This window comes from Scyliorhinus torazame, chromosome 11 (genome assembly GCF_047496885.1).
Source record: "Scyliorhinus torazame isolate Kashiwa2021f chromosome 11, sScyTor2.1, whole genome shotgun sequence".
NCBI classification, from domain to species: domain Eukaryota; kingdom Metazoa; phylum Chordata; class Chondrichthyes; order Carcharhiniformes; family Scyliorhinidae; genus Scyliorhinus; species Scyliorhinus torazame.
This window is the reverse complement of record NC_092717.1, coordinates 27,213,603-27,225,886: the sequence shown is the minus strand read 5'-3', so window position 1 is coordinate 27,225,886 and position 12,284 is coordinate 27,213,603. Positions and strand designations below refer to the sequence as shown.

The following is a 12,284-nucleotide window of genomic DNA, read 5'->3' as shown; positions in this document are numbered from 1 at the left end:
GGAAAGATCAATTTTGTGCAGAGTTAAGTGATCATGTGGTAACGGGAATCGACATTTTTACAGGTTTGTTGCTCAGTGTCACCAACAAGTACAATCAGCTACAGCTTGAAACCCTTTCAAGTAGAACCCAAGAGATTGCTCACCTCAAAGAAAAAGGATGTGCTGCCAAAACAATTTTCCATTTCCCACTCTCGGCATCTTTTTGGTACATCCTTGCGAGAGTCAGTGGGTGGGATTTTCTGGTCGCCGACACCGAAATCGCGTTTGACGATTGCCCGTTTGAGCCGAAATCGGGGGCGGCACCGCTTTTTGTGATGCCCCGCCCTCTCGAAACTTAGAGTACACGGCACGCCTTATGGACGGCCTCAGGAAGTCAACTGATGCTCCCCCCCCAGTGGGCCGAGTTCCCGACGGCGTGGGTCGCTCATGCTATTTTTGTTCGTGAACCCAGCTTAGCGGTTGTGGACTGAGTCCAGTGCCGCCACAGTTGGGGGGGGGGGGGAAGCCATTCCGTGAGCAGGGGGGGGGGCTTTGGCGGGTCTGGGGGCACTGGTGGGGTGGCGAGGGGGGTTACTGGGGGACAGTATGTGGCAGGACGGGTCCACGCGCGGCCGCGCCATGTTGCACGGCGCAGCCGCCACCATGCGCATGCCAATTCTCCGGCCGATCCACAGGGAAAGCCGGGGGCTTTACACTGCATGCCTGCAGGCCCCCCACCAGATGGAGGATCGGTGCAGCTTTTGCGCCGTTTTTTCTGGCGTAAGATGCCACTGTTCCCAAGCCGGACTCAGCACTTAGTCGTCAAATCAGAGAATCCAGCCTAGTTTGTGCCAAAATTTGCTCACGAGGGATTAGGATGAGGTTGTCCAAAGCTGTTCCAGGTTCTTTTAACCCCTGAGTTACCTGACTTAAGCCAGTGCAGAGCTGCTGGACTATGGAAGGGAGAACAATAGCGATCAGGGTCCCCGCTCCAGGTTGCCGCCGTGTGTGCGCACGTCTACAGTTCAATGTTTCACTGTAACCTGTTGGCAGAAAAGCAAAAACAACCTGCCAGGTACATCCTTCACACTCATCATCTTGCTCATGTTTTGTATTCCAGGAACTAACGTCCAATGAAGCCAACGTAATGCTACAGGAAAAGAAGAAAATGTCAGTGAACGAGAGGCTGCGAGAAATTCAGAGCTGGATCCCGAAGCTACGGTTTCTTGTTGATGAGGTAGCGAAGAATAGAAAGGGGTGTTTCATTGGAATCAACCTGATTATTGAACACAACCTGATCAGAGTTAACTTTCACACCGCTTGCTTTCCCCCAAACCCCGAAAGAATCGGATGGACTGCAGCGGTTCACGGAGGTGGCTCTCCACCGCCTTCTCAAGGGCATTTAGGGATGGGTAACAAATGTTGGCCTGCCCAGCAAAACCCACATTCCATCAATGGATAAAATAAGTGACCAGATGGTTTGGAGTGAGTTAAAAGGTTGCAATTCAGCCAAAGGTGCTTCAGCGATGGTAAATTATCTGTTTATAAATGTCAGCAGAAAGCCCACGATTGAATGAATCATAAGAGCACAGAAGGAGGCCATTTGGCCCATCATTCTGGTGTGTGCTCTTTGAAATAGCTATCCAGTAGTCCCACTCCCCTATCTTTTTCTCACAGTCCTGTATTCTTTTCCCTTCAAGAACTTATCCAAGAGAACAATTGACACACTCCTTAATATCTGTTACTTGGTGTAGCAATGCACACTGTAGTTAATTTTACAACAAAAGTATTTTTCAAAGTTTTGGATGCGCTAAGTTATAGAGCCCCAAACTGATGCGTTCCTGCTTTAGTACAGTATTATGGTCACGGAGGTACGTGTGACAAATTCAAGAGGCCTCAATAATTCAGCTTTCAGAACACTGCCATTTCTTCGACTGCTTGAAACTTCCATCCCATAAAATTTATAACACAGTGATGGATATACTCATATTATTACATTCTGTATCGCTGTAACCGTAAAACAGAAGATAATATAATTACGCTGGCTGGGTTGGTAGAATGCTCACCTCTGCGTCAGAAAGATGTGGGATCAAGGTCCAATACAGGACTTAATTTAGGTTGACTCATCAGTGCAGTACTGAGGGGTGAGATGTCAAACCAAGATAAAGCCTCCTTATCGTTATACTTCAGCAGGATGTGGAAGGTTCCACAGGACGACTTCAAGAAGAGCAAAAGTCCCCTTTGAGTCCCGGCCAAAACATTTCCTTCAGTCAACACCATAAAAAAACAGGTTAACTGGGACTTGCCTGCGCACTAATTGGTTACCAGTTTGACCTCCGAAACAATGGTTGCATTTAAAAATAAAATTGAATGGTTCTGATGTGCTTTGGGATGTCCTGAGGAGTTATGGAATCATAGAATGATAAAGCTGCAGAAAGAGGACATTTGCCCATCTACTTCGTGCCAGCCCTTTGAAAGAATTGCCCTATTAGTCCTGCCCCCCTGCCTTTCCCCATAACCGTGCCAATTTTCCCCCTTCAATTATTTAGCCAACTCTGTGTGAAAGTTATTATTGAATGAAGCTCCACCACGCTTTTGGGTGGTACAGTCCAGATCATACAACTCGCTATGTAAATTGTTTTTGCTCCTTTTACCAATCACCTTAAATCTGTGACCTTTGATTACTGACCCTTCTGCCATGGAAACAGTTTCTCCCTAACTGCTCTTTCAAACCCTCTCATGACTTTGAACACAAAACAATTACTATTAATGTCTTCCTCTCTCACTTGAGGAGGTGGGGCCTGTCGTGTTGGGTGTTCCGCTATACAAACGAACCAACACGGTTGTAGATGGTACAACTCTGTTTTATTACTCTTGATAACAACATCTGTTAACTCATGGCTGTGGTTCGTACTTTACCCGTTAACCTGTGGACCCAGCCCTAACACTATCTTAGAGAGGCACTCAGCACATGGTGTATGTCTGAGTGGCATGCTGTGAGCTCTGTGCCCTGAGCCGGCCCCTGCTGGAATGAGCGGGAACTGTGGTGTTCCCTGTTTTATAGTGCATGTGCTCTCACTGGTGATTGGCTGTGATGTTGCGTGTGTGTTGATTGGTCCGTTGATCTGTCCATCAATGTGTGTGTGTGATTGCACCATGATATGTTTATATGAATATCATGACAGGGCCTTCATAAATAATCTCAGCCAGTACAGGAATTGAACTCACGTTGTTGGCCTGACGTTCCATCATGAACCAGCTGTCTAGCCAACTGAGCTAAACCGGCCCTCCTGGTTTTGATAAAGATACCTAAAACGTTTTTAACTGATGAAATGAAAATCGCTTATTGTCACAAGTAGGCTTCAAATGAAGTTACTGTGAAAAGCCCCTCGTCGCCACATTCCGGCGCCTGTTCAGGGAGGCTGGTACGGGAATTGGATGAATTCTGCCGAGGATATTTGTACCTTATTTATCCAATTTCCACGTTTTCTGCAAAAGATATTTGTAATTCTGATGATCTGATTATCGTTAAGTCATGATACAATTTAGAATGAAAGTCAACTCTGACGATGAACTCTGTCATCGGTTCCGATGAAAGGTCACAGACCAGAAATGTTAATGCTGCTTCTGTCCCAACAGATACTACCTTATCCGCTGGCAATTTCCAGCATGTTCTGTTTTTATTCCAGATATCCAACATCCGCGGTGTTTTGCTCCCTGTAAATTTAAAAATGGGCTGAGTGATTTTCATTTTTTGTTATATTTTCAGCCACAACACACCATTCCAGATGTGTTCATTTGGATGCTCACGGGCAATAAGAGAATTGCATATGTACGGATTCCGGCTAAAGACATCCTGTATTCTGAGAAGCAGGACGAAAAAGGAAAAAACTGCGGGAAGATTCAGTCCCTATTTCTCAAAGTATATAATAGTTTTGTTATAGAAATGTCCCAAATCTTGCACTGCCTCTTAAAACGAAGAGGAGCCATGGTTCATTTTATTCCTCTGTGTACCCTCTTGTGCTGTACATTGTTTTTCCTTCATAGAGTGGGCAGGTAGGAATTCTGTCTCTCAGCTGCTGGTATCCTGCTGATGTCATTTGGTGTATGGCCATCCTTTGGAAGTAAAGGGTGGCACGTTGGCACAGTGGTTAGCACTGCTGCCTCACAGCGTCAGGGTCCCCGGATTTAATTCCGGCCTCGGGTGACTGTGCGGAGTTTGCACTTTATCCCCCTCTCTGCGTGGGTTTCCTCCGGGTGCTCCTGTTTTTCCTCCCACAGTCCAAAGATGTGTAGGTTAGGTGGATTGGCCATGCTAAATTGCCCCTTAGTGTACAAAATGTTAGGTGGAGTTACTGGGTGGAGGTGTGGGCTTACGTGGGGTGCTCTTTCCGAGGGCCGGTGCACACTCAATGGGCCAGCTGGCCTTCTTCTGCACTGTAAATCCTATAAAGATAAAGTTGCCATAGTCCTAGATGATAATAGGCTGCTTTGTCCTTTGAGGGGGAGAGCTGACTGGTGGTGATTTAACCTGAACATCACCACACCTCAGGCAAGAGGCAAGGTTGAGAAGGCAGATCCTTCACGAATAACTTCAGTTGATTTGGGAATTGAACCCATGCTGTTGGCATTCTGAACCAGCTATCTAGCCAAGTGTAGCCCCTTTGGAAGCACACAAGTGTCAGCTGACAGACCTGCACGCTTATGTTTTCCCCCTCGGTATTGGAATGAGTCCGATGTCCATTCAGAGCAGTCCAACATGTTGCGATTTATTTTGATAATAAATAATGAGAATGGGATCAAACATGAGCTGGAATTTGCCAGCCGTCCCCTGGCGGTGGGATTCTCTGATCCAGCCGGCAGCGCCCCCCTGCCCATGGGTTTCCCGGCGGCGTGGGGTGTCTTCAATGGGAAATCCCACTGACAGCGTTAGGAGCCGGGAATCCCGCCGTCAGCGAACGGCGCACCGCCTCCCGCTGCCGGGAATCAGGCGGCTGGAGGACCGGAGAATTCAGCCCATAATCTCATTGAATGGCGGAGCAGGCTCAAGGGGCCGAGTGATCTACTCCCGCTCCGAATTTGAATGTTCGTATGTACTCTTGCATTACTTGCAATTATTTTTTATTATGTGTATCCTTTAAGCTGCCAGGAAAACGTGTTATTGGCTGGACCGTACAAGCAAAGGTGGATATTTACCTCTGGTTGGGTTCAACCAGACATATGGAAACTGTTTTAGAAAACCTACCCTATGGATTTGAGCCTGAATTTCCAACAAGCAGCACTGGGTATCAGATTTCTCCACCTCTCAGTGTTCTTTATAAAGGTGGGTGCCAACAGGTCCTGTCTGAATTCCTAAGCAATTCTGTAATTCGTAATTTTGAATATCTCCGTCAAGTTTCTCCTTAATCTTCTCTGTTCTAAGGAGAACGAGCTTAGCTTCTGTCATCGTTCTACTTAACCGCATCCCTGGTCCTGTTCAATAACTCCTATCAGTGCCGTCCCTGAGGCGTTCACACTCTTCCTAAAGAGTAGTGCCCAGATTTGAACACAATGGGTTGAATTTTACAGGCTCCAGGGGGTGGGGTTCAGAGGGGGTAGGGTTGAGGGAGGATGGGTGGACAGGCGGTGCAGTGATAAAATTAAGGGGAGTCGGGTTTGTTTGCTCCCCAATCCGGTCACACTTGTCATTTTACCAACAACAGGACTGAAAATAGACAAGCTGCTCACCCCAGTGATGCAGGCAGAAAATTGGGCACCCGATTAGGGGCCATTTAAAAATGCCCCATCAGACTTTTGCTGTCAACAGAAATAGCCCCCGCCATGTGAAATCGCTTCCAGCTAAATGGGAGCAGCCACCCAACAGCGCAGCCCTGAGGAGGGAGTTGGTTTTGTGAAGCAAAGAGGTGGCCACAGGTACGGAAGGTAGGCCCCACAGTCTCAGTGATTTACCTGGAGGGGCTTCCCCTCCAACACTAAGAGGTTTAACATAACCTCTTTGCCTTTGTACCCTATGCCTCGGTTTATAAAGCCAAGAACAATAGATTTTTTGATCCCTCAGGGAATTCAAGAATATGGGGAGCAGGCAGGAAAATGGAGTTGAGGCAGACAATCAACCATGATCCTATTGAATGGTAAAACAGGCTACCATTGCCCCTACCTCTTATATTCTTATGTAAATTGCATGCGTCCACTTAATTAGCCTGTCTTAGTTTGCTATTATCCTCCTCACTGCTTACTACATTTGAGTTCTATGTCATCAGCAAATTTTGAAATTATATACTGTAAAACAAAGCCTATGCCATTAATGTTGTCTGGACCGTACAAGCAAAGGTGGATATTTACCTCTGGTTGGGTTCAACCAGACATATGGAAACTGTTTTAGAAAAACTACCCTATGGATTTGAGCCTGAATTTCCAACAAGCAGCACTGGGTATCAGATTTCTCCACCTCTCAGTGTTCTTTATAAAGGTGGGTGCCAACAGGTCCTGTCTGAATTCCTAAGCAATTCTGTAATTCGTAATTTTGAATATCTCCGTCAAGCTTCTCCTTAATCTTCTCTGCTCTAAGGAGAACGAGCTTAGCTTCTGTCATCGTTCTACTTAACCGCATCCCTGGTCCTGTTCAATAACTCCTATCAGTGCCGTCCCTGAGGCGTTCACACTCTTCCTAAAGAGTAGTGCCCAGATTTGAACACAATGGGTTGAATTTTACAGGCTCCAGGGGGTGGGGTCTTGAAGAGGTCTAGGGACTTGTATGATTGAGCAATAACTGTTTATTAATAACACATAACTACTTTTATATATAGGAATTGTGGTAGTACCAGGTATTGCGGTACCCGAAAGGCTGATGACCATTGGTTAGACCAGGAGTCTACCATTGGCTGTATTACGTAGCTCCGCCCTGAAGGCGGGGTATAAGAGATGGTGCCGTCCCAGCAGCCTTCACTTTCTGTATCGAAGCTGCTGGGGAAAAGGTTCTAGTAGATTAAAGCCTTCAGTTATGAAATCACTTCGTCTTGAGTGTAATTGATTGCGCATCAATTTAATCTACTAGACTTAAGCTGGAAGGATGGATCTCCGAATCAAACCGGAGTGCCTTCAACTCAGCCCCTACGCGGAGAACTCAGCTGCAATATTTAAACACTGGCTGGCGTGCTTTAAAGGCTACCTCGAGACGGCCGGAGGCACCCCCACAGAAGGACAGAAAATGCATCTCCTGCGCTCAAGGGTTAGCCCTGGGATCTACCCCCTTATCGAGGAGGCGGCGAACTATGATGCCGCGATCGAACTGCTAGAAGGACATTATATCCGCCCTGTGAATCAGGTCTATGCTCGTCACCTGCTTGCGACTAGACGGCAAAGCCCCGAAGAATCGTTGGAAGATTTCTACTGGGCGCTACAGGTGCTGGGCCGAAACTGTGGCTGCCCGCAAGTTTCGGGGAGTGAGCACACGGAACTTTTAATCAGGGATGCTTTCGTAGCAGGTGTGAGTTCCCCTGATATCCGCCGAAGACTCCTAGAAAGGGACACTCTCGGACTTAGAGAGGCACGGGCCCTGGCAGGGTCCATGGACGTTGCCTACAGAAACACGCAGTCCTATGCGCCCGACCGCGCGGCAGCCCCCTGGGCTGCGTGGCACCCCGCAGCGGCAGCCCCACAGACCTTCCCCCTGACCCCGCAGGCCTGCGCTGCGAGACGGCACGCTAACGCCGCCAGGCCCCGCTGTTTCTTCTGTGGGCAGGCGAATTATCCCCGCCCGCGCTGCCCGGCCCGCACCGCCACCTGCAAGGGGTGCGGCAAGAAGGGCCACTTTGTGGGGGTCTGCCAGGCCCGCGCTGTGGCCGCGGTCTCCAGCGACTATGGCTCGCCGCGGCAACCCCCCCTTCAGGCCCCGACCGCCCACCGCTCACCGCCACCCCCCTAAACGAGCACCACATGCGACCCATGGGCGCGGCCATCTTGTCCATCCCTGCCGCCATCTTGTTCATCCCCGGACACCATGTGCGACCCATGGGTGACGCCATCTTGGATGGGGCCCCAGGCCCTCAGCACGGCCGACTACACGCTGCCCAATCAGAACTCGCAATTGCTGCATCTGGCCTCGGTGACACTGGACCAAAGTCGACCCCGGACACTCGCAACAGCAACAACGACGGTCTTCATTAACGGCCATGATACGTCCTGCCTGATTGACTCTGGGAGCACGGAAAGCTTTGTTCACCCCGACACGGTAAGGCGGTGTTCACTTGTAACCCACCCTGTAAATCAAAGGATCTCCCTGGCCTCTGGGTCACACTCGGTGGAGATAAAGGGGTTCTGCCTAGCGAACCTCACTGTCCAAGGCAGGAAATTCGACAATTTCCGCCTGTATGTCCTGCCGCACCTCTGCGCGGCTACCCTCCGGGGGCTGGACTTCCAATGCCATTTGCAAAGCCTGACCTTTAAATTTGGCGGCCCTATACCTCCCCTTACTGTCTGCGGCCTCGCGACCCTTAAGGTCGACCCGCCTTCCCTGTTTGCGAACCTCACCCCGGATTGCAAACCTGTCGCCACCAGGAGCAGGCGGTACAGCGCCCAGGACCGGACCTTCATCAGGTCAGAGGTCCAAAGGCTGATGGGGGAAGGGGTCATCGAAGCGAGCAACAGTCCCTGGAGAGCTCAAGTAGTGGTGGTAAAGACCGGGGAGAAACATAGGACGGTCATTGACTACAGTCAGACCATCAACAGGTTTACGCAGCTGGACGCGTACCCTCTCCCACGTATAGCCGACCTGGTAAACAGGATCGCACAATACAAGGTCTTCTCCGCGGTGGATCTCAAGTCCGCCTACCACAGCTACCCCTCCGTAATAGTGACCGCAAGTACACTGCCTTCGAAGCAGATGGGCGACTCTATCAATTTTTAAGGGTTCCCTTTGGTGTCACTAATGGGGTCTCGGTCTTCCAGCGAGAGATGGACCGAATGGTTGACCGGTACGGCTTACGCGCAACGTTCCCGTATCTGGATAACGTCACCATCTGCGGCCATGACCAGCAGGACCACGACATCAACCTCCGCAAATTTCTCCAGACCGCGAAAATCCTTAATCCGACATACAATAAGGATAAATGCGTATTTAGCACCGACCGTCTAGCCATTCTAGGCTACATAGTGCGAAGTGGAGTTATAGGCCCCGGCCCTGAGCGCATGCGCCCCCTTATGGAGTTCCCCCTCCCTCACTGCCCCAAGGCCCTGAAGCGCTGCCTCGGGTTCTTCAGCTATTATGCACAGTGGGTCCCCAACTACGCAGACAAAGCCAGACCCCTAATCCAGTCCACGACCTTCCCCCTGTCGACGGGGGCCCGCCAGGCCTTCAGCCGCATCAAAGCAGACATTGCAAAGGCCACGATGCGCGCCATCGATGAGTCCCTCCCCTTCCAGGTCGAGAGCGATGCATCCGACGTAGCTCTGGCGGCCACCCTCAACCAAACGGGCAGGCCCGTGGCTTTCTTCTCCCGTACCCTCCATGCTTCCGAAATTCGCCATTCCTCGGTCGAAAAAGAGGCACAAGCCATAGTAGAAGCTGTGAGACATTGGAGGCATTACCTGGCCGGCAGGAAATTCACTCTCCTCATGGACCAACGGTCGTTGTCTTCATGTTCGATAATGCACAGCGGGGCAAGATTAAAAACGACAAGATCTTGCGGTGGAGGATAGAACTCTCCACCTTCAACTACGAGATCTTGTACCGTCCGGGGAAGCTCAACGAGCCTCCTGATGCCCTGTCCCGCGACACTTGTGCCACTGCACAAGTGGACTGCCTCCGATCCCTCCACGAGGACCTCTGCCACCCCGGGGTCACTCGCTTTTCCATTTTGTCAAGGCCCGCAACCTGCCCTACTCCATCGAGGAGGTCAGGTCAGTCACCAGGGACTGCCAAATCTGGGCGGAGTGCAAACCGCACTTCAGCCGGCCAGAGAGGGCGCACCTGATAAAGGCTTCCCGTCCCTTTGAACGCCTCAGCATGGATTTCAAAGGCCCCCTCCCCTCCACCGACTGCAACACGTATTTCCTGAACGTGATTGACGAGTACTCCCGGTTCCCTTTCGACATCCCCTGCCCAGACATGACCACAACCACCGTCATCAAGGCCCTCCAGGGTATCTTTACACTGTTTGGGTTCCCCGCTTACATACACAGTGATAGGGGGTCCTCCTTTATGAGCGACGAACTGCGCCAATTTCTGCTCAGCAAGGGCATCGCCTCGAGCAGGACGACCAGTTACAACCCCCGGGGAAATGGACAGGTAGAGAGGGAGAACGGAACGGTCTGGAAGACTGTTCTACTGGCCCTATGGTCCAGGGATCTCCCAGTCTCCCGCTGGCAAGAAGTCCTTCCGATGGCCCTCCACGCCATCCAGTCGCTGCTCTGTACAACTACCAACCAGACACCTCATGAACGTCTCCTTGTTTTCCCCAGGAAGTCCTCCTCCGGGACCTCGCTCCCAACCTGGCTAGCGACACCCGGACCCATCCTGCTTCGGAAGCACGTGCAGGCGCACAAGTCGGACCTGTTGGTCGAGAAGGTCCACCTGCTGCACACTAACCCCCAGTACGCCTATGTCGCGTTCCCTGACGGCCGGCAAGATACAGTCTCCCTTCGGGACCTGGCGCCCGCCAGAACCCCACGCGCACCCGAACAATTGCCCCCCCCCACAGCACCTCACTGGGGAGTCGGTCCTCCCGCCGCTGCTGCCTAGGCCATCCCACCCACCGATGCCCCCTACAGGCGCCCCCCCCCCCCCCCCCCACCCCGTGTCACCCTTTTGCCCCAACAGCGCCGCCTAGGGGTGACGAAGCTGCCAGGAAGGACGAAACCACGCTCCCAGAGTCGCAACCACCGGGACACCCACCAGAATCACCACCGAAACCCAGACGCTCCAGAAGGCGACCAGGCCACCCGATCGACTGATTGCTTCGCTGTGACTCTAACTGTGAACTTTGTACATATCCTCGACAGCACGGTACCTCCATACCTGGTCATACCATGCAACTGTTACCACTGGCCACCACCCCCGCCGGACACTTTTTTAACAGGGGGTGAATGTGGTAGTACCAGGTATTGCGGTACCTGAGAGGCTGATGACCATTGGTTAGACCCAGGAGTCTACCATTGGCTGTATTATGTAGCTCCGCCCTTAAGGCGGAGAATAAGAGACGGTGCCGTCCCAGCAGCCTTCACTTTCTGTGTCGAAGTTGCTGGGGAAAAGGTTTTAGTAGATTAAAGCCTTCAGTTATGAAATCACTTCAGCTTGAGTGTAATTGATTGCGCATCAGGAATCTGATGAGGTCTTATCATCATGCCGACTTTTACCAGGCTCTCCACTACACTCTGTTACTCCCATGTGACTCTTCACATCAGAATGTGACTGATACAGTTCCCTCACTCCAACATTAGCCCTCATTTCCCGAATACTACAACTAATATGTATCAAAAAGAGTTGTGGTCTGAACACCACCCTCATGGGACCCTATTGTTTACGTTCCTCCAGTCTGAATCATATGGGCTGGATTCTTCGTCTGGAGATACTGGCTGGGATTCTCTGTCCCACCGCACCAGATTTCTGATGCGACGCGCCCCCTGGGATTCTGCGTCTCACCAGCCGGCCAATGGTGTTTCCCATTGTGCGCCGCCCCAAGCCGTCGGGAAATCTCCTGGCTGCCGGCGCAAAGGAGAATCCCGAAAGCGGAGATATGTTCTTCCGTCAGAGTAGAATTGTTCCTGGTTTGCGCTGGCGCTAGGTGTGGTGCCCAGAAATGATTGACTGTCCCATACCATGCTAATTTATGCATGGCGGAGAGCTTGAGGGATTCCGTTCGAATCCCGCTATTGGGCCACCATTTTTAGCAGACAGCGCGATACCGAGCACCAGTGGCTGGCCCCCTCCTCCCCACAACGCAAATTCTATACCCCCCCCAATCGCTGACAAGTAGGGGCATCTCCCCCTGCCCAACAACTTTAATTGCTGGGTCACCCCCCGCCCCACAGCTCGCATGCTTGAGGGCGACCCGATCTCCCCACTGACCGCCTATCAGACCCCCATCCCCATCAGACCCCGCATCAGTACCCCATGGACAGCATGGTGGCACAATGGTTAGCGCTGCTACCTCACAGCGCCAGGGACCCGGGTTCGATTCCAACCTTGGGTGACTGTGTGGAGTCTGCACGTTCTTCCTGTATATGTGTCGGTTTTCTCCGGGTACTTGGGTTTCCTTCCACAATGCAAAAATGTGCAGGTTAGGTGAATTGGCCATGATAAATTGTCC

The 12,284-nt window shown here is 51.2% G+C and overlaps 1 protein-coding gene across 1 annotated transcript in view; it reads left to right on the top strand.

Moving 5' to 3' along the window:
• fer1l6 (fer-1 like family member 6) overlaps positions 1-12,284 on the top strand; it is a 203,395-nt gene that overhangs the window by 85,559 nt on the left and 105,552 nt on the right. Inside the window, exons 17-19 of the mRNA XM_072467070.1 lie at positions 1,100-1,216; positions 3,749-3,901; positions 5,122-5,302. Coding sequence (XP_072323171.1) covers positions 1,100-1,216; positions 3,749-3,901; positions 5,122-5,302 — 451 coding nt within the window. The remainder of the gene's footprint in view (positions 1-1,099; positions 1,217-3,748; positions 3,902-5,121; positions 5,303-12,284) is intronic.